The 21,584-nt window shown below is 39.5% G+C and overlaps 1 protein-coding gene and 1 pseudogene across 1 annotated transcript; one reads left to right on the plus strand and one right to left on the minus strand.

The window, feature by feature from the left end:
• Positions 1 to 3,976: 3,976 nt before the first annotated feature.
• Positions 3,977 to 14,102, minus strand: LOC140928635 (uncharacterized). Its single transcript, XM_073378411.1, has 6 exons — positions 13,597 to 14,102; positions 10,049 to 10,386; positions 9,344 to 9,425; positions 7,779 to 8,004; positions 4,692 to 4,852; positions 3,977 to 4,230 (listed from the first exon to the last, which is right to left on the minus strand). The coding sequence occupies exons 1-6, from the start codon at positions 14,009 to 14,011 to the stop codon at positions 4,007 to 4,009; spliced, it is 1,446 nt and encodes a 481-aa protein (XP_073234512.1). The 5' UTR covers positions 14,012 to 14,102; the 3' UTR covers positions 3,977 to 4,006.
• A 712-nt stretch (positions 14,103 to 14,814) lies between these two features.
• LOC140926211 (uncharacterized) lies at positions 14,815 to 17,088 on the plus strand (annotated as a pseudogene).
• The last annotated feature ends 4,496 nt before the right edge of the window (positions 17,089 to 21,584 follow it).

The raw sequence follows: 21,584 nt of genomic DNA on the forward strand, positions 1-21,584 counted from the left end.
TTAATTAACACTTAGGTAGTGACAGATTTTTGTTTTTCGTAGGAAGTAGTTATAGTATGTCACACTGTTTTTTAAATGAGAGATAGAAAAACGGATGAAGTCCAAACTGGGCTTAAAAGCGAATGTCTCAGTTACTCAAATAAAACTCAAACAACGCCATCATAACTTTCAATTAACCCCGGTTGAAGCCTCCCCAAAACTTAAACAGGGGATACCAAAATTACTCTCGAACTTCACTGGACGCCGGAACCAAGAGACTGGGAGAGCGATTTGTATCGGACCACAGGGCTTGAGATAGGGGATCGAACGACTGTATGAGACGTAGGGAAACGGCGTTTTTGCCCATTGGTACTAGAGATCCATTTAGCCAGCCTAGCAGTAGCGTTACTAAAGGAGCGCGACTGTATGGAAGGATGGGGTAAAAAACAGCAACAACTTTCTTCTTATTCATGCCACTAGTCACAGATTTTTGCGATTGTTTTTACAGTTATTTGGTGGGGGGAGGGGGGGTGGGGAGGGGGTGGGGAGGGGTGGGGCAGACGGTCCAAATTTGTTTATGCTTCAGCGTAGCTCAATCATTGTCAAATGTCCAAATGAGGATTAATAACCGCCGCCTGCTTGGCATGAAGCTGATGGTCTGGAAATAGCATTACCATAGTACGGTGTGATGTAGATTATTTTTCTTATCTCTTTGGGTAGACATACGTGATCGTACATTTTAGCTGGGGAGGTTAAAGAACCCGCCACTGGCACGATCTTTATTTGGGGGTTGTATGGATAATATATATTTGAACCAAAAACCCAGGGGGAGGGTACTCCCTATATTGGCCTACGAAAGCTAGGGTAGGAAATTTCAATCTGTAAAAAGGACTACAAGGGCTAACAGGTGCAATGTGTGGCTGTGAAAAAGTCGAGAAAACATTCTGGGTTTTGTGATTTATTCTTATTTTAAAAACAGTGCATTTCTCAACCAGGGTCTGCTCGTATTCCAATATGCCACTGCACGGTAAGACCCCAAGGGCGGTGATGAGCTGATGCTGCCTCGTTCCTCTCCGCCAACTAAGGTTAAAGGAAAACGCAAAGGTCCTTAAAAAAGTCAGCTACAAAAATTGAGTCACCACTAGTTTGCGTCTCCGCTCATCCTGAAGTGTCTTGCGCGACTTGAATATTAACCTCGATCCTCTATATTGCATCTGGGTGCGGGACAGAAGCTGTTGTAGTGTGTATGGCGAACGTTACTTACATAATAAGTACGAATACCAACACTTCGTCATCAATTCAATGCAATACACAAATATTTTTAATTTTGCTATTTACATACAAAGTATCGGAATACATTTAAGACAATTCTTAGAAAAACACTGTCGCTTAATGAACTTACGGAACCAATAGTCCAAACAGCCGGAAACTATAAACTTACTTTCATGCAATTTACAATTAGCTGGAACCTAAACCCCCTCCAGTATGGAAAGGTTCACACCCCTAAACTATCAGCGTGATCTCCACACCGAAATTACGATTATCGTCATTTTTTATCTGGACTCAAAATTACGATAGTTACGATAGTCGTCATTTTGAGGCCAAGTAAGAAATAACGATAATCGTTATTTCGGTGTCGAGATCACGTTGAAACTATCTAGGAATTGCGAAACGTTGGTTCACGTTTCAAAATTCAAGAATGAACAGAGAATTGGGGGACCTAAACTCGTTTTCTTAGCAATGTCACAATATTTAATGTTGAGCAGGATCGAATGTTCATTACCTCATATACTTCAAATGACTAACTTTGTTCACTGTAGTGAGCAAGCAGACTCTGGGTTCACCTGTGGCTCTGTCTTCCTTCTACACCCTTAACTCCAGGATCTTACTTGCATGTTAAAATGTAATTATTTGTCATAAAACAATTCTAGAAAGCTGAGTAGCATGATGGCTATTAAGACGAAACGGCCAAAGCACAAACAACTTGCAAACTAAAACCCATTTTGTCGTGAAGAGAGCGAACTTTTCCCAAAATTTGTTGTCCCTCTGCTGCTTCTGTTTTTTTGTTTTGTTTTTTGTTTTTGTTTTTTACCCCCTGCAACCAGATTCCCTCCCCTCGGCTATCAATACCTCCTGGAAGGCAACATAAAACCCCTCGAGTCCTTTTTAACAAAAACCCTCACCCACAAGCGATCTAATTCGCCAAAAAATCCATCGCAAAGGCCTCATCAGTACAGCTTAGATATACTATAGCCTGCGAGAGCAGACGGCTTTCTTGTTCTTTTTTCACACCCGCAAGTGAAAACAAACTCGGAAAGGCGTCCACTCTTACATCCTTGATATACTACCAAGTGTACCAAAAAGATAGATACAAGATAATTTCTTATAAATTGTTTACATGAAAACTGACACTAAGAACTTACAATTGAGTTGCAAATCTGTTATAAAGGAGGACTGATAAAATAATTGTTCCTGTGGGCTCCATGTTTCTGCAAGACCGTCAAGCCGTCTATTTTAACAAGTTTCACTCCCAGATATTGACAATTCGTAAAATCCAACTAGTGGTCTATTATCAATGCTGCGTTCTGATTGGCTGAACTATAACTAGGCTATATGTTATAGCCCACTAGTAGCGAAAAGCGCGGGCTTTTTGGCGGCAAAAAGGAATAAAGTCTAGCTTTAACAAGCTAAACTTTTTTATCCAACTAGTTGGATTTTACTAAAACAATTATTCTAAAGCACAGAGAAAGGAGCAAATGTTAATTCATATATTACATTTTCAAACCTCTAGTTAACCTAATTTTTCCCGTCTTGAAAATATCTCACAAGTATCCCGTTTGTGCTCAATAAAACAAAACCTCCACAGCACCCGGCATTAAGTGCAATAACGTCTCGGGAGAAACAAGAAACAAACGTTACACCCTTGACAGTTCAAACTGCTCTAGGTTTTAAAGGTTGTATGAGGTTGCCAATAGAAACACGTTTACGGCAAACGGCAAACGGCAAATTCTACCACGGGATTAAGTTTTCCTTTTACTTGCCATCTGTCGTTTAGTTTATCCCCCCCCCCCTAAAATAAGTAGTTTCATGTAAGTCTCATCAGAGATAATTGTTTTTGACAGCTTTTACCAGCTGACTTTCTAATTTGAGATATTTTCAACTTGAATCTCGCGTTTGCCGTTTGCTGTAAACGGGATTCTAAATCTCTCTAATGCTTTAGCGCGTCAACCGCTGACATACCCTGTGTGGTAGGCGCTCGAAAAAACGAAAAAAACCTTTGAGAGTTAATGGTGGTTTGAACAACTGACAAATGGAAAAAGTGGCTTGACCGCAAAGCGTGCGGTCCACCACAAAATTTGTCTCCTAGCTCATAATTTTATGTTTTTTCCATCTTTGGTAAGGTTTAAGTTGTATGCAATTGTTTTTACTCAAGGAAGGTCACGTGACTGCAAACTGCAGGGGGAAGCGGGTTCTCGACAACAAACCAGTCAATTTTGATTGGGAAACTAATGGCTGTATCATATTATCTGCAAAACTACTGAAAAAACTTGAAAGTCAACAAAACAGTTTTCCGCGCCTGGCGAGAGTGAACGCCCCGAGCTACCTTTCGAACACCTGCTTTGCGCCCTCCACCACTAAAATGCGGTTCTCTGATTCACCCGTCGGGCGTCAGAGTCAAAAATGATTGGTTGGTCTTTTACGAGTAATTGAGGCAGGCGTCCTCATTTTTCGAAGAAGACAGATGTCCACTTATACGTTTATACCGTCCAGGCTTCCCTCTAAGTTTGAAAGCTCGTGAACGATGATAAGGAAAATTTGCGGTCAATAAAACGGATAAATGTCGTTATCGTGTGGACAGCGGTAAACACATAAATTTGTATGCGTTAACAATGTGGACATAGTCTTAGTGATGGAGCGCGTAACAAGGTTTGTCATCTTGCGCGCTTTACAGTGCAGTTAAAACAAACGTTAAAATTCAGTTTTTAAACTGACTATGCTTCTTGTAACAAAAATTCCCCATTTTTTTCTAATTCTGTTGTGGTTTATATGACAAAATGCTTTTAATAACCGCCTGCTGTGATTTGATGGATTGGTGACTTGGCGGCCTCACTGCAACGGGTTCCAAGCACTCCGCGGGTGGAACGTACACGCTCTGTTGGGTCTGGGGACGAGCGGAGTGTCGGGATGCTGACGGCCTTTGGTGGGAGAACACACGCGGGGAAGAGCGGGACTGCAGCCTACTTCGTATTTCTAAAAAACAAAGCATTTAGAGATTAAAGCAGTTCAAGGCTTTTTGTCCAGTGAAATAGGACCCTAAATCTTTCGTCACTTGGCACTAAGGTTACATATCTACCAGTTCGTTTTTCACTAACGAGTTTTTCCTTTTTTTTTTTGCGACCAACCTTGAGGCTGACTAGCCTGGGTCGCTGGCGGTTTGTTTGGCGGGAGGGAAAAGAGCTGCGAAAAACGCGCGGAAAGCGCGCGCGAACGAAAACAAACCGGTTTATCGTTGTTCCCGCCCCATTATCCTTGCGGCTTCGCCGCTCATTTCGACAAACAAAACCGCCAGCTACTGGAGACTGGCTTGAAATCACAATTTTTTTGTTGTTAACAGCTATCCAAAATTGAGCTCAGAGTGACTCTGGATTGACATACTTTCCGTTAATTCAAGAAGAGCGGTATTATCTTTCAAAAAAAAACAGTGAAAGTACCTTCAATTTCTGCTTCTGCCGTTCCAGGCCTCGGTTTGCTCCGTTCAGTCAGCGCTTCTTTCTTTTTCTCCAAGGCAATAAACGGAGAACTGGGCTTAGATCCGGGACTTGTCCATTCATACTGGGTGTAACCTTGAGCTGAGCCGGCCGAGCGAGGCGTTCTGGGAAAAAAGGCGGTGAAGGTATAAGTGAAATGAAACCAAGTACAGTTGAACCTCTCCGCAACGGCCACCTTGAGGACAGAAGTAGGTGGCCGTTGTAGAGAGGTTCAAACAAGAGTCAATGTATGGACTGTCTGCCCGGACAAAATAAAGTAGCCGTTATATAGAGGTGGCCGTTAGCGGAGGTTCTACTGTAATTATTAGACTGCTTGAAGCCCGCCTTTTCTCTTAAAATCCGTCTAGTTCTTATCTCAGCCGACGCAATTGCAAACCACGACGTTATGTTTAATTTTTCTTCTTGGGCTTATGCCCTCGTTTATCGCGGTTCGCGTGCAGCAACTTTGAAAAGAAAAATAAGAGACTGCTCTCAGTCTAGTGATTATTTTTGACACATGCTTTGTTCTTGTTAATGTTGTTGTTGTTTTTTTTATCATTTGTTGTATTTTAACGCCACATGTTAGTGGTTATCTCTAACGTTAGATTTCAAGCAATTGACCCCTGAATCTAATCAGAGAGCGTGTTCACTATCGTTAGCTTTCACCCAGGCTTTCACCAGAACGCTCAAAAGAAAGTGCTGGTAAATACGCAAAGACGGAATACATGTAAAGACATTACTCTAAGCCACGGCAGGTTTTTAGTGAGTTCCCCTGTTAACCTTTTGTTGCTAGGGAATTCAGTATTAGGTATTAACAGAAGCCTTGGTATTACTAAAGAAATGTCAGCAGAGACAAGATTTAAGGCTGTGATCAGTAATCACTGTATGTCTCTAACAAAAAAGAGAATTATCCTTTCTTGTTTCCGAAAATGGAAATCCAGAGAAAAGATCAAATCGGCTAGTATAGAAAATTACGAACAAGAAAGTTGTGCCAATATTGATGCGCCCGTTTGCACGGGGCTTAAGAGGAGAGTGTTGACTGTATTACATAGGGAGCTTTAGCAACGACAACGACTAAGGCAGTGAAAACGTCACTCATTAAAGGAGCTGTGTCACGAAATTCAGCAAAATTAAGAAATTACAAAATGCCCGTTAAATTAAGAGAAACATAAAACTAAGCGTTTAAATCTTTAAAGGAAGGTTAAAATAATATAACAGAAACAACAGATGCCACGGATGGGCAAAACTGAAGAAAATTGAAATGGATTGAAATTAGGGTTTTAGAAAACTGTTCAGCCTAACAGTTTTTCAAAGTTGATCCCTGCTGCTTGCAACTTCAAAAATAATGCTCAGGAGACATATTTGTTTGTCTCGGATCTCTGATTTTGTCATTTACCTGTAACTTCTTTGCTTACAAGTTTTAAGTTCCATAGCGATTGAGAGCGAGTAATTGGCAAAATTAAACAAAATGAACTGGACTGCCATGACACAGCCCCTTTAAAAAGGCTTCGCTTTTTTCAAACTTGCTCGCGATTATTCCGAGTTGTGTAAAATCTTAAATATAGTTGAATTTCCCCGGAATTGAATTCTTAGGGGCTGCACCCAAGTTTACAGGAAGAAAGAAAAAGTTCTCGTCTTTTGCTAATGTCCTCTATAAAACGTCTCTTCAGCAAATTTCACGTCTTTGTCGTACAGTGACGGCAAAGAAGTGTAATGCAAGTGATGCACGTGCAAAGTTTTAAGCCTATCGCTTTTTTGACGTTCTCGTTCCCGTTGCCGTTGCTTAAGCTTCCTGATGAGCATAACAAGCGCGATCTAAGTCAGAAGATGGCATTGCTCGTTAACAGTTCGACCGGCGCTGGATACATTTGTCGGTGCTTTTATTAAGACGTTTTCATTAATCCTTCATCAGTTAAAATAATAAAGCTTTTAAGTGTATACAACGCGGGTCAAATGGGAAGACGAGCACAAAAAGCTCCAACATAAAGGGGCTGGTTTCTATGTTCGAACATGAATCTGACTCCAAAGCCAAGTTCAAGAAGACCAAAAAAAATGGATTTTCAAGAAGTCACAGATGTTGGACCCAAGCCTTATTGGTATATGCAACAACTAGTCTTGCAAGCTTGGTTGACACTAACGGATCCGCAATCAGGGAACGACCATCTCCACATCCCAGAAGTCTACAAATCTTTTGCACGTGCACGAGTTTTGCGCTACGTTTTTTGAAACTCTACACATAAGATACTCAGCTCGCATGTTCGACACACTACCCCTTTAATACAATGTAATATTCCAACTGATGTAGGCTAAGCACTAACTGAAGCACCTTGAGAAAAACATTGATAAGAATAGCGAGTGTCACCACTTTGAATCCAAATCTAAGGTATGGGTACAACGAGCAAAAAAACGTGCAACTTATTGCAATATTGCTGCCAAAACAAGTTGAATAACGATGTTGCGAGCATTTTACCACCCACGAATAATTTGCGGCAAATCAAGTTGTTCCCTATGGCGGTAAGTTGTTGCAGAAAGTAGAGAGCAGTTCAAAAAAATCTGTACAAGTTGTAGCCTGTGTACAGACGTCCCCACTCCCGCAGGAAAAATCAGAGAGTCTCCTTTCCCGATTTTTCCAAAGGGAGGGGGGGCGTCTGCACACAGGCTATACAAGTTGCCAGTTTTACCGGACTAGGGCAAACTTGTTTTGCAGCAAGTGACGTAAGTTCCCTGTATGTCGTGACTCCCGCGCAATTTTATCCTATCAGAATTCAGTATTCTCGCAACTTGCAGCAACCCGACTCACGGCAAGACAGGTTTGAATGTGGGTGATATTAAAATCGCAAACATAATTATTTGCCCGTTTTTCTACCCTTTTACCGAAGCTTTAACCATTTTGAGTCTCATTATAGAGGTCGCAATTTCATCGTCATCACACAATTAGCACACATCGACTCACACCATGAATACTTCATGTATTAAAAGAGATGAATAATTTTCATGAATTTCAGTTCGACAGCTCCTAGCAGTAAAAAAAACGTCTTTCACATACAGTACCTTGATTTTTCTGCTTCTTCTTTCTCCCGTTTTTTCCTTTCTATTTCCTCTCTCTCCTTCTTCTTCGCATCATTGTATTTTTGAATTTCATCCAAATCGAGGCTGGATTCCTGCTGCAGTAGCTGATCATCATACATGGGAGATTTCATGACTTCATTGTATCCATCCCTGAATTCACGGTCTGAGGTGCACACTGCACGGATCATGTCCAGGACAATTTCTTTTTCTGATTAAAATCAAAATATATAATTTCGTTAGCTTTTTTACCCATCCTGTATAATCCATATGTTATTATTGCAACACCATCTTGAAGCAACATACACAACAAGTAAAAGTTTGAATAAATGTAAAGCTGCTAGAGTGACGATGGTGTTTGTAGAAAGAAGCACTTTTTTCGGTTTCTACTTCACTGCAGTGGAGTCAACAGTTTGCTTTATTTGCCGAGTAAGGGGAAGGGGCTTAATTTTCTTTCCCAAATAGCGGGGGGGGGCTTGGTTAAGACCCCAGGGGGTACTCCACAAATGTTTATACAGGGGAGGCTCCGCCCCGCGGTCCAACCCTTACACTTTTATGTACCATTTTTCACGAAAAAGGTACCCCTTTGACATACCTAGTTTAGAACTTTGCATCCCTTTTAACTGCTGTAAATGCACTGTCTTTTAAGTAGGAATCAATCACAAAAATAGAACGTTTTCTACTCTTTATAAAGCCATAAAATTCGGCATCTGTTAGCCCTTTGGGCCCTTTCACAGACCCAAATGACAGACTTCCCTACCCTTTGATATACTTCAACTAGTGAAATCCCTTTATCCTTTCATATACATGAACTGGCCTGAAAAAGGTACCCCTTTCAGGCCGAGCCTCCCCATATAGGCCATCATAGGGAGTATACCCTCCCCCTAAGGGGGTTGAGATGGGGGCTTAATAGAGAATTTACGATGTATGTACTCATTTCAGTGCTCTTTTGTCTGAGAACTCAATCAAATCAATTCAGTCAAATCAAGTAAGTGACTCACTGCGTGTAAAATTACTCACAAAATTAATGCTCTTAAAAAATGTCATATGAAATTTCCTATTTACCGATATGTTCAGCTATAAAATGTTAATCACATCTGTGCTTTATGTGATAGCAGATATCATATTTATTTGATTAAGTGCCCAACCTCGAACAAGCGCTCACCCAGGCTCGAATAACCGCCTTTCCTAAAGGTAAGAAAAGTTAATAAGCGCCCAGCCTCGAATAAATGTCCATCCTGCTTTGAAACATCTACACATTTTGTTGCAAAACAAAATTACTTAAAATTGTTGAAAATGGGGAAAATTTAATACACACCCAGCCTCGAATAAGCGCCTACTCTAAAGGTCCAAAAATTTAACAAGTGCCCAGGGCACTTAATCCAATAAATACAACATAGCGTAAGAAACTTCACACAAACTTTGTTTCGTTGCTGTTTTCTCTGTTTCTTTTTTTGTTGTTGTTGATGATGATGCAAGAAAACCACTACTCACACCAGATCTTAAGTACATGTAAGTTCAGTATTTCAAAAGGAAGAAAAACTCTGTACCTTTTTCTGGAGCATACACTAGCCATGATTTAATATCATCAGGATGAGTTGGTTGCAAAATGTTTATTAACATATTCAGCATCTAGTAGAACAACAAGCAAAACTTGATGAAACATCATTTACGTAATTGTTAGCCCGCACCGTTCCCTTTCTACTCATCCATGCGTGCCCAATGTACTCTCCAGCACCCGAATTCCCCTTTTCCTTTCAATGTCTGCTATGCAGGCTAGACTGTACACATCTTGTGTAATACAAATGTTTCTAATAAAGTAATGTTAATCAAGTGTCTCAATTCTTTTGAATTACAGAATTGTAATAAGCAGAGATTGAGACCACAGTAACGATCAGGGACAGACTCAAAAGCAAAAAGGAAAGAAAGTAACATTGCTGTCTTAATTTGGCTCACGTAATCGTTGCAGAAAGTCTTAAGTTCCCCTTTGGGACTAATTACGGAGGCTTGCTCCTAGTAGTGTAAAGAGGTGCATTAATGGTGAAATTTAGATATTTAAGATGCCTGCATATATTTTTTCCTTAGATTAGGAACTATACTTCACCTGAAATAATCATCATCATTATTTAATTATTTATTTCTGCTTATAGAATCTAAATTTGTTTAATCTATCTTCTTACTATCCAGTAGTAAGATGAAGGCTATAATAATTTCATCTAAGATATACAGCAAGTAAAACTAAGGTCTTCACTTACAGTAAGATCACTGTCAGAGTCAGCAGCAATATGCTGCAAAGGAAGGCTCTGTGGGAGAGGGCGATCTCCCTGCCTGGACTCTCCTTGCCTAGATGGAGGCTTCTCACCATACCTTGATGGTGGTTTTTCTCCGTTCCTGGAAGGAGGCTTTTCACTATTTCTCGATGGAGGAGGGAGCTCCTGTCCTCTGGATGGTGGTGGCCTCTCCCCTTGCCTGGATCCCTGCCGTGATGGTGGCACCTGGTAACTTTTTGTGTTAGTGTAGGGGTTCTTGCTTTTGATGCCAGCCGCTTCCGTTAACTTTCTGAGCTCCTCTCGCCACGTTTGAGTTATTGGAACTGAAATTGAGAGCATGTAATGATATTTAATTCAAAGCCGGATCCAGACTTAGGACTTCTACCTGGATGAACCAGAAAGGATACAGAACAACTGCCCAATTTTTTTTCTACGGGTCGAAATGCTAAACGTGTTATATATCCTAAGAACTCAGGCCTAATAATATGCCAGGACTTCTACCTGGATGAACCAGAAAGGATATAGAACAACTGCCTATCTTTTTCTACACGTCGAAATGCTAAACGTGTTATTCTTAGAAGCGCTCAGGCTTAATAATATGCCATGATTTCTTCGACTGACTTTGCAGTGCACAAGAAGGGATAATTTGCCTGACTTACAAACAGATATTTCCTTCAATGGATTGAGTCACTGGTTGTGCAGGAGTATGTTTGCATTGTTTTGTTTTTATTGAAGTTTAATCAAAGAAAGCTTAAGTGAAAATAGGGAGATTGCAATATAATACCCTTATGGACTATAAATTAGGGCTGACCTGGAAGACACGTTGAATAATTGTGCCACCATCCTTCAAAATATAATCTGGCTGTGTTTAGGGAGACAATTTCCTCTTCCATCCAGATTTACTCGGTACATTTGTTTGCTAGAATCTTCAGACATAGAATTGGGTTTACAAATTTGAATGGCTTGGCAATACCAAGTCCTTGAGTCTAATTACTGATCACAACATGTTTTGGAAGTATTGAGAAGCACGCCAAACGAGGTTATCGCAGGGTTCTAGAACAAACACGGTCACAACCCGCATTGATAAATTACCATTACATGAGCTGTCATGCCCGTGATTTCTCCTTTCACCACATAGTGAATAGTTTGTAAGCACATCCTTGACTCTCGAAACATTAATTTTGTCTTGCGCCTCTATAGAAATTTCATTTCCCACGAGCCATGGGTAGATTTACTGCTCAACATAATATTTGATAATTGAAATTATGCAAAAATTGACCTCATGAAAGTCAGAAGTGCATTTATCGACTCAAAAATAAACACACTACCTTCACAGGGGTTTGGACATGGTTTTAATTAAAGTACTTTATGAGCGCCGCGGTAGTTGACCACAAAAGTACAGTGTTACGATGATGGATACTCAAATGGATGATTACGTCACTTCATAGCAACCAGACACTATGCATTTTTTAACTTTCGGAACGCTGAGGCTTGTGATGTTTTAAAGTGAATTGTTTGGGACAATGAAATCCTGGCCATGTCACTGCAATGAGACAGTTGTTACAATAGATGGGCTGTAGGCTGGGAAAGAAATTTCGGGCCAACAGAGAAGGTCACCAGACATTGCAGAGGTTTGACCACATTTAAAAAAGTATTGAAAATCAAGTGAATTTAAGGCAGAAAAAAAAGTCATCATAGAAGCCTTGCTGTATAATTTATAGCAAGAAAGAACTGATGATGAGAAATTTAAGGCAACTTAACATTTTTTCTACATGATTGTGGCTAAATTTACAGTCATGATCAATAACTTCATTGCTGTGGCAAGAATGTTTTCTGTATTTTTTTTTAGTTCATCAACTTCTTTCCAACACTTTTGGCAACATCATCTTTAAATGCTTCAGTTTTTTTTCTTTTTTTACATTTCCTCTTTACTAGTAGCAGAGCTCTCACGTGTGTAAAGCACGCGCCAACTGAGCACCATGGGTAAGTAAATCTACCCATCCCAGGAAATTTGGTAATCACGTGACCGTACACCGCTTGCCCCCAACCGTCCATCCACACCAAAGGCATACCAATGTAACATAACTCAATCAACAGGTATGGCAACCCAAATGCAAGTAGAGGTTATTTTGGCGGGAAATCACATAGCCACCCACGTCACAACTAAAGAGTAAATAAAGATGAAAACGGAAAAAGGAAATTGTTTCTGTATCCGTGTTGTCTAAACTATTAAGCTTAGATTAATTGTCATACCCACAAATTTGGAATATAGAGCAAGAGAAAGACAGACAAAAAGAGAAAGTAAGCAGCAGGCCAGTGAAGCTCAACAATAAAAAGGGCGACAGAGATCTAGAGTGAGACATAAAAAAAACAAAGGAGCTATTTTTTTGTTGGAAGAACAACATGAGGAATTCTAGCAGCCACCAATGCAAGGTGAAAATGAGCAGAAGTGAAACAAAAAGTGAACAAGAACACATATGTCATTTCCTCCAAAAAATGTGTAACTTAAAGAAGTTTCTGGAACTTTCACGTTGTAGTCATGCAAAAAAGCAACGGCAAAGAAATGTACAACAAAAAGTGTGCTGCACGTGCTAAGATGCTTTTTTGCTAATTAGACCTGTTGTTAATTGTTTTATCACCATTCTCGTTCCCTTTGCTGCTTATTTATTAGCATATTACACGACTTTATATTTTGTTTGAACAAACTTTAAATATCGTCAAGAGCTAGATCGCTTTTAGCCCTGGCTAAATCTATACATTATATAAACATCAATAAGCCTAATTTTATGCCGTTAGCAAGCAATGACTGCACTTAAAATTATTTTTAATAATTTATCTCTGGTTTCACAATAATTGGAAATCCTCTTTAAGCAATGTTCAGCTCAATTTGACAAGCTAAAGAAATTTGCATACGGATAAAACTTAATATTAAAGTCCTTTTGTTTATTCTATTATAAAGGAAAAGCAGTTTTGAAAACTGAATTTCTAACTGACTTAGACTAAAAAAAGAGTTTTGATCTGTCTGACAGAACAACGTCGCATACAAATAGAGAAACCATGATTGTTGTACTTATTAAGTAGTTATAAAAACTCACAATGAATTCAGAAATGAAGGGCAAACAAAACCAGGCCGTAAATCCTGAAAAAGATTACCTCTATTTATTGTTAAAATCCTTCTTTCAGACAGTAAATTAACATTCATAAATTTTGGCTGTCCAGAAGCTTTTATAAATCTATTAATGCCACTTAATGAAAGCTGAAGTTTATGTCACTGTTGAAAAATGCCGCAAACATTTTGTTATTGGAAGAACAAAACTTTACACAAAGTTCGTAACCTCTAAGGTATACTTTTTCAACGCGACAGGAAATAAGCTATTTCTTTAATTAAGAAAGGCAACATAAGACATTCAAGTTCGCTAGTGACATCGAAGAGGGGTGTCATATCTTCTCTCACTCACAACAATTCATCGTTGCTAAGTGCAATTAGAACATCATTATAGTTTTCTTTAACATCAAAAAGACGTCATACTTACCTAATCCGATGGTTGGAACAGCTTTTTCTTTAGCGAATACAACTTTATCAGCATTGATTGGCAATCTCAATCCCTGGTTGGATTTCAAAGGTCTTTGGCGCATTTGGTCGATTGTTGGAGTGCAAACCATGTATCTTCCTACATTCTCTTCCACGCCAGAATCAATTACCGTACAAACTGGAATGTCTAAAAGTCCTTTCATATGTCTTACCCTTTGTGGATGCGGGTTATGTCTCGCAAAGAAAGGATTTTTGCTATTCCTACTTGGAAAGCTACTTGTACTTAGCGACGACGAACTTCTAGGCCATGCATACCGACTAGTTAGAGGCATTTTGTCGTCGAAATTTTCTTGAACTGTGCCTCTAACCAGAAGTGGTTGCCCTCCGCTTGGCGTAAACGTAGGCATATCTTCCATTCCCTGGTAAAAACACAAATAATCTAATGTTTACGCCGTTATCTCGGGAACTAGACTAACTTTTAGCGTGTTCCCAAATGAAGTTATCCGATGTCAACTAGTCACACAGTATAATCAATCCGCGACTTTTAATTGGCTGTCACGTCGCCATAGAAACATGATTAGCACTCCAGCTCTTTTGACTCTTTTGTTTTGAATCATTTTCCCGGCCCGGCACCCGGCACCTTTTCAGCGATTTTTTCTCACGTGTTACTAACAAATAATGGCTTGTTCTCATAGGATTAACAACCATCTTATTCAAGTAAGAATAATTAATAGGCTCTGTATTGTTCCTTTTTTTCCTTTTTATGTTTCTAAGGCCCTCAAAGCACGTGCGGAAAATTAACTACGAATAACGCACAGTTTTCAATTCAAGCCTATTTTAGTCTCATTTTATGTTTTATTTTCCTTTTTTAATGAGAATTATTAGTTTCCAGCGGATGGGATGACAGAGCGAAGGGGTAATGACTGTAAAAACTTCTATTCGTTTGATCACAAAGTTCGTTCAAGAAATGAAAGGGTGCCCCTAATGAAAGGAAATTGCACCCAAAGGTCAAAACGCCACGAAAACTCAAGATCTTTTGTGGATTATTGAACGAACCATAGATTTGTCAACACACATTTGACTAACACCAAACAAATGAGTTTGTCTAGATGGCATAAACTCCCGTGGATTGCAACTGACAGTCTTGACAAGGTGAACCACCTGGTGAAAAGCCCGTGGGCGTTTAAGTCTTCCTCCCAAATATAATTATTTGATCGTCATGAGCACCGATGTATTTATGCAAGTCAATAGTAAGTAAAACAAAACAGAATCATAACGTACAAATAAATAAAGAGAGTCAATCGAACGAATGCTTTTTAATTTAATCATCCTGATTCCGGTGGTCGATGTGCTTTAAACATACGGTGACGTAACAAGATCGAGCCCAGTTCTTTGCCGTGAATAGTGGACGGGGCCTTAAGGATTTTAAAACCATAGGCAGCTTATCAAAAACGACTGTTAATTTTGTATTCCACAAGGAGCTACAATATTTCTTCTGAAATGTGCGAATACGTGATAAATATGCAAGGAGGTGGAATATATCAAGGCGATAGTAAAACGATATTTGTATATAAACTGGTAGCAGGAGCCGATTACTTAATCGGCTCCTGCTGGTTGTAAATGGCACCCGTGTTAGCCACTTACAGCGTATGCTTGCTTCTGCAAGTTTTATTTGTAGAAAATGAACAAGTGATCCATTACCAAATTTATAATAAGAGAAAAAATTACGGATGTTCTCTTATGTTGTTTTCTTCCTGGCGTCTTTGCCTGGAACTGCAACGATGAATAATGGTGCGATAGCCGCAACGGCTTTTTGACTATTTTAAAAAATCCTGCAAAGCCCATCTTTACTATTCAAGGTAGAAGGCAAAAATGCCGTGATGGCAGTAAAAGGGAAAAAAAGACCAAAGTAGATAAATGAATAAGTACCACTAAATGAATGAATGAATGAATCAATCAATCAATCAATCAATGAAACGAAACAAGAAAGAAAGAACATGAAAACCCTTTTTTCTTCCCATAATGAGTCACGCTGTACCTGTTTCCCTTTGTTATGCAGCGCTTAGTGGCTCGAATGCTTTAAAAAATACTTCTAAAAACAGTGTTCACTGTTCTGGGAGAAATGTGGCAAAGAACTAAAAAGTTTATTCCCATTAAGATCTTACCTGTACATCTTAATTCATCCCTCTACTGTTTTGTTCCGAATAAACTTAAAAATTTGTTTATTCGATCAGTTTGTCCACCTTAGGAAGTAAGTACATCTACATCTACGTCTACATGTGGAAGGCCTAAATGTAATAACATTTTGTCATAAAAGTAACAACATTTTGTCCTAAATGTAAAAACTCTTAAGTTGCAAATTACGGTAATTACTCAAATAAGCGCCTCATTTGGGGTATTTAATAAGCGCCGCGGCGCTTATTCTCGTAAATAGGGTACTAAGAGGTATTACTGTGGTTTTAAACGCCGCCCTCAAGTAAGCGTTGTATTTTGGACAAAAAATTTAATAAGCTTCGGTGCATTTCCTTATGCACTGTGTAACTTGACGTTTACAATAAATTGCTTGTAAAGGGACAAAATAAAACAAAAAAAAAACGGGCCTTTTACTCCACTACCAGAGCCACGTGGATCATCGGTACAAGCGCAGTCTAATCACCACCATGCATAGATCGAGCTTACCGCATATCTTCCGACTGGTCGTACTTCTCACAAGAATGCGATCGGCTTCAGACTGTATTCTTAAACCTTAAGTACCCGAGGCACCTATTCAATCTGGCCGTCAATCAATTCGTGGATTCCAAGGTAGCAGCCCGGCAGCAAATTCCATCAACCGACACGACTCCAGCCCCCATCCGAGTTGTCATACCATTTAAAGATCAGGTCTCTACTAATATAGTGAAAAAACGTCTCACAGACCTCAGCTTAAAATCAAGACCACTATTCAGCTCCTGATTCAGCCTGTGTTCATCAGCAGAAAACTCAACGAAGACCTTAAATTTCGATAAGTCAAGCCAGCCATTGTTAACCAACAATGTTTATTTTATCAATTTCAATGTAGCCTGTGCGATGCAGGATATGTTGGTTATACTCGCGGCCACCTTCACGAAGGACTCGTTGATGGACACAAACAGAAATCGTCGTCAATTTGTAAACATTATCTTAGCGAACATAACTCGGACGCACCACCTTTTCTTTCAGAACAATTTCACGTGCTCAGGAAGGGTTCTAACAAATTTGATTGCCTAATTAAGGAGATGCTCTTTATAAGAAAACTCAAACCATCCCTAAACGTGCAGGCGGACTCGATTCGCGCAAAGGTATTCACTTGAAGAACTTGTGATCCTTTGTTATTATGCTAATTTGTGGAGACTATAGAAATCAAATCTTCGCATTACTTATTCATTTTGCCTTGAGAATGGTGTCATGATGATACCGAAACGTCGGCTTTTAACGTTAATATTCGCTTGCTTATGTTTTAAGAAATCGTTATTGATCAAGAAAACCTTGTAAGCCTTAAAAAGTTTTTCATACTTCATTTTTGTTAAAGAAATTTACTGCAAAAACCGTAGACGAAGATCCTGTTGCTTGTCAACGTTGGATCTCTAGAAAAGAGATCTAATCAGTCAAAATATTAACAACAAAACACGAGAAGTCTAAGGACCTGTTTACATGGAGGTGGGGGACCCCAGGTAGGTGAGGTAACCCGCTTTGATGGGTAACCCGCCTGTCAACATAATCTCTCATTTTAATTTGATCGCGTTAACATGATAGGTGGGGTGACCCGCCGCATGTTACCTCACCCATCTGGGGTCCCCCACCTCCATATAAACAGGCCCTAAAGACTACTGCACAACTGATAACAACGTTTATAAATAACTAAGATAGTACGCGCGCTCTTTGATTGGCCGAGAGATGTGTTTGCATGAGAGTATGTAAACGTGTGTGGAGTAAGATGTTTTGCTCTTCGCGCGCTAATCACTCAAGCGCAAATTTTACTTAATTTACCCATTCCCTCGTCGGATGAAACTTGGAAAATCTTTACAAACGTGCTGTGCCAATTTTTTTTCGCTTAAGCTGACATTTTAAGCGAGAAAAACCCTTTTTGGTACGCATCTTTATTGCAAACAAGAACTGATTACACGTACATTAAGCTTCGTGTACGAGACTTCGCGACTGGTAAGAATTGCTCTTTTAATCAGTAACCTAAACAAAGAGTTTTTCTTTTTTCTCAGGAAAGTTATTGCCCCCGCAGGGATTTCGCCCAGAAGGCGAAATCGCGAGGAGGCACTCTACTAACTCGCGCGTAAGGAAAGTACTTACAGTTGAAATGTACAGTCATAAAGTCAATATAGAAACAATCTCAAATTTGCTTAAACAGGGGCCGCGGGGAATCGGTAGGTAATGATGACGTTTCTATTGTTTGCGCCCGCAAGTACGAAAAGGTTAGGATGACGTAGAGAAAGAACATCCTGCCGCTTAGGTAGATTTTGTGACATTTATTGTGCAGTCATACTTCGACACTCTTTTGGGTTACGTGTTATCAGTGACACTCTGTGGAGCAGTTGTTTCAGCGAAACATGGACCAAAATTTTAACGACACTCGTTAAGCGCAGAAGAAGTTATAAGGTGCGTATAAATGTGTACATATAAACACTTGGAGAGTTTGTCAGACACGAGTTCACAAATCTTTCGTTGGAAACCTTGCCAGACACTCTTTCTCTCTCTTTTACCGGAATAAGACTCAGCCCCAAACAAGCAAGACGAGTGAACAACGGCTAGCTTCTCACTAGCAGAACGATGGACGATTACAGAAATTCGCCGACAATCAAACTCTGTGCTGACTTATTCCCTGCTCACAGATGTCCTTCCGCTATAAAGTTTAAAATAAGACTAGAATGCGCGAGTGTGAATTAATCAAACGTCCTTTTAATTTCTAAGGCTTCCTTTCCGGCAAATAAAATGAACTGAATGTAAAAAGTGAAAGAAAAATAGCGAAAAATTCAACTTCCTATTAAATCTTTTCTTGTGGTTTAGAATAAACTATTTTCGAAACTGAGAATGTTTTGATCAAAGCTGTGTAAATCGACCTGAAACTGTGCATGGAACCTTGCGTTTCCTGTATTTATTTCACCCATTGCATGGAATATGTGTCAAAATCTTCCTTATGAATCGGTATATTTCAAAGAGCTACACAACGAGCAAGAATGCTATTGACCGACAATATACAGAGCTGGGGCAGCTGTAGTGTCCACTATTACTAGTTTTATAAAAGCAATAGAAAACTTTTTTCCTGTGTTTGCATAACCCGATATAAACACTCGAGAGGTTGGGAGAATTCTATAATTCTTGACAGTTATGCAAACCGGAGACGAAGTCGAGGGTTTGCATAACTGTAGGAAAATACTGTTACTTTGTCGTTTACAAGCAATTTATTTGTAAACGTTAAGTTTCACAGTGCATAAGGAAATGTACCGAATTTACGTGAATTAGCGCCGCGGTGCTTATTAACTGTTTTCTACAAAAATGAGGCGCTTATTTCAGAGCGGTGCTAGCATAAGACCATAGTAATACCGCTTAGTACCGTATTTACACGAATAAGCGCCGCGGTGCTAATTAACCCCCCCCCCCCCCCCCAATGCGGCGCTTATTTGAGGGCGGTGCTTGTTCGAGTAATTACTGTAATTGGCAACTTAAGAGGCTGTCCGCGTAAGAACCAATAAGGCAAATTTCGGTCTATCACAGATTGCCCTGGTTTTCCCACTGGAAGATAACTATCCTATCCCATGAAGAAATATCACATTTATTTGGACCAACTCAATTTTTTCTCTATATTACAAGAAGATTTTCTCGGTCACCTAAAACTGGTCAGTTTGCCTTCGGAATTGGTGCGATTTTGGTGAAACTTTAGGGCTCTGTCAAACCTACCTTACAGAGCCGAATAAGCTGATTATTTTACACACAAAAGTTTTAACTCTGTTTAATAGTTTCAAGGTTTAATGGTTGCATTCTGTGAAAAGTTGGCTGAGATATGATTTTTTTAAAATGACCTTTAATTTGCTCAGAAGGAAAAGTAATTTGCATAACTAGAGTTGAACGATAATTTCGCAAAAGTGGCACCTGACCCAGACTCAAGTCTATGATAAAACAGAAGTACTAAGACCAGTCTACTTCTTAATGCAGTAAAATTTGTGGGCACTCTTCTTTACGTGCTGTACAAAGTTCCGTTAATGTTCCAAAATTCGCCATTTTGACAGAAAAACTGGAATTGTAACGGTCTGCATCGGATCGACTAATTTCCACAGCTTTAACGTTTCTAGTTATCACCAAATGTCATTAGACCCTTTAAATGCGTTGAACTTTCGAAAACACGTAAAGAAAACTTGGTAATTGCTTTTTCTTCGTTTTTTTTCTTGTCGACGATGAACTTGACTTCATTCTCCGTATGCAAATTAGCCTTAGATGCGTCGTTTCAACAAATTGACAGGAAATATAATACTTGTATTTTGTATTTTTAAGGGAAAAGTATTTCTTCTTTTCACGGAAAAACACGAACGATATATGACTTAGAATCCCCTTAGGCCTGTTTCTTTTACGAGGAAGAAGCAGCAGAAGAAGATATGTTTACGCAAATTAAAATAATTTAATTACTGTGGCGCGTCACGCATTCCCCCAGAGTGACCGTATATCGATCAGTTCTTTTATCTTATTATATCTTTTTTGAAGTGATAGTTATTGATAATCATACAATTTAATCACTGTTAATTCCGATTCTTTACTGGGTGCTAGGTTTTTTGTAACGGGGGGCATTATCGTGAGTGCTGAAGGCACGAGCCTTGTAGGTGAGTCTGGGGTTATCCTCCCCCAAAAAATTTTCAAATTTGGAGGCCCCGGAATGCTATTTTCAGCACTTATCATGAGATATGTTCCCGAAAAATAGACCTCGAAGATGAAAATACAAACGATTGCAAATCACTATAATAAAAATAACTGAGTCTAAAGAAAACAAATCCATCTACCACGTTGAACTGACTAGATTGATCTTCCTTTGACATACACATAGGTTGAAAACTTCTGATTGAGGGTGTTGTTATCTCAATTACTCTTCAGCGATTCCTGCAACAAGATTTTGCCTTTCGAACACCTTGTCTTCTTGCAGTAGATCTCTATGGTCAAGTTCAATTTATATTCAAGTTCATTACATTGGTTATTCCGTCCATTGCCTGTAATTACACTTAGGACTATGTTTAGGTGTTGACTCAAACGGGCCTAGAGTCCAACAAGGGCTGGCAATAGGTGAGCACGGAATTGGAACGGTGGTGGGGGGAACTCCCTATGATGGCCTATACGGGGAGGCTCCGCCCGAAAGGGGTATCTTTTTCAGGCTTCAGGTATATGAAAGGGTAGACATTTAACTAGATGAAGTATATGAAAGGGCGAGTGCGCTTATTGCAGCCTTAGCAGCATCTTTGGCGGTTCTTAAAGAAAAAGGAACAAAGTTTAAGAATTTAAGGAAAAAGTAGAATGACGTAATTTTTCAGAAATTTTACAGTAAAAGTACAGGTGGAACCGGGGGGGGAGAGGGTGGATGGTAAAGTAGGTTAAAAATGGAGAGATGGGAGGAGCACTTTGATGGAGCACATTGTTCAAGAGGGTATAAATACAAAAAAAAACAGCAATCTGGAATCATTTTTGAAGACTTAATAAAAACGTTATCAAAACAAGAAAAACAGAAAAATCTTGTCCAATAAACCTCTCCGACAAAGGTGTGGACATGGTTGCTGACTGCTCAATCGTACTCTTCTCGACCCTTTGGCGTCAAGTTTTTTCACGTTTCTTGCGACAGGAGGAGCAAATCGGCTATATAAAGTTGAACTGAACATTCTGGTACATTTAAGTCTCACTAACTGTTACAAAACCAGAGACATGTTTTAAACACTGTTTATTAGGCCATCCCAATAAAATGTTTCGTTTCCCATCGCCCTCCCTCTC

The sequence above is a fragment of the Porites lutea genome, chromosome 2 (genome assembly GCF_958299795.1).
Source record: "Porites lutea chromosome 2, jaPorLute2.1, whole genome shotgun sequence".
NCBI classification, from domain to species: Eukaryota; Metazoa; Cnidaria; class Anthozoa; order Scleractinia; family Poritidae; genus Porites; species Porites lutea.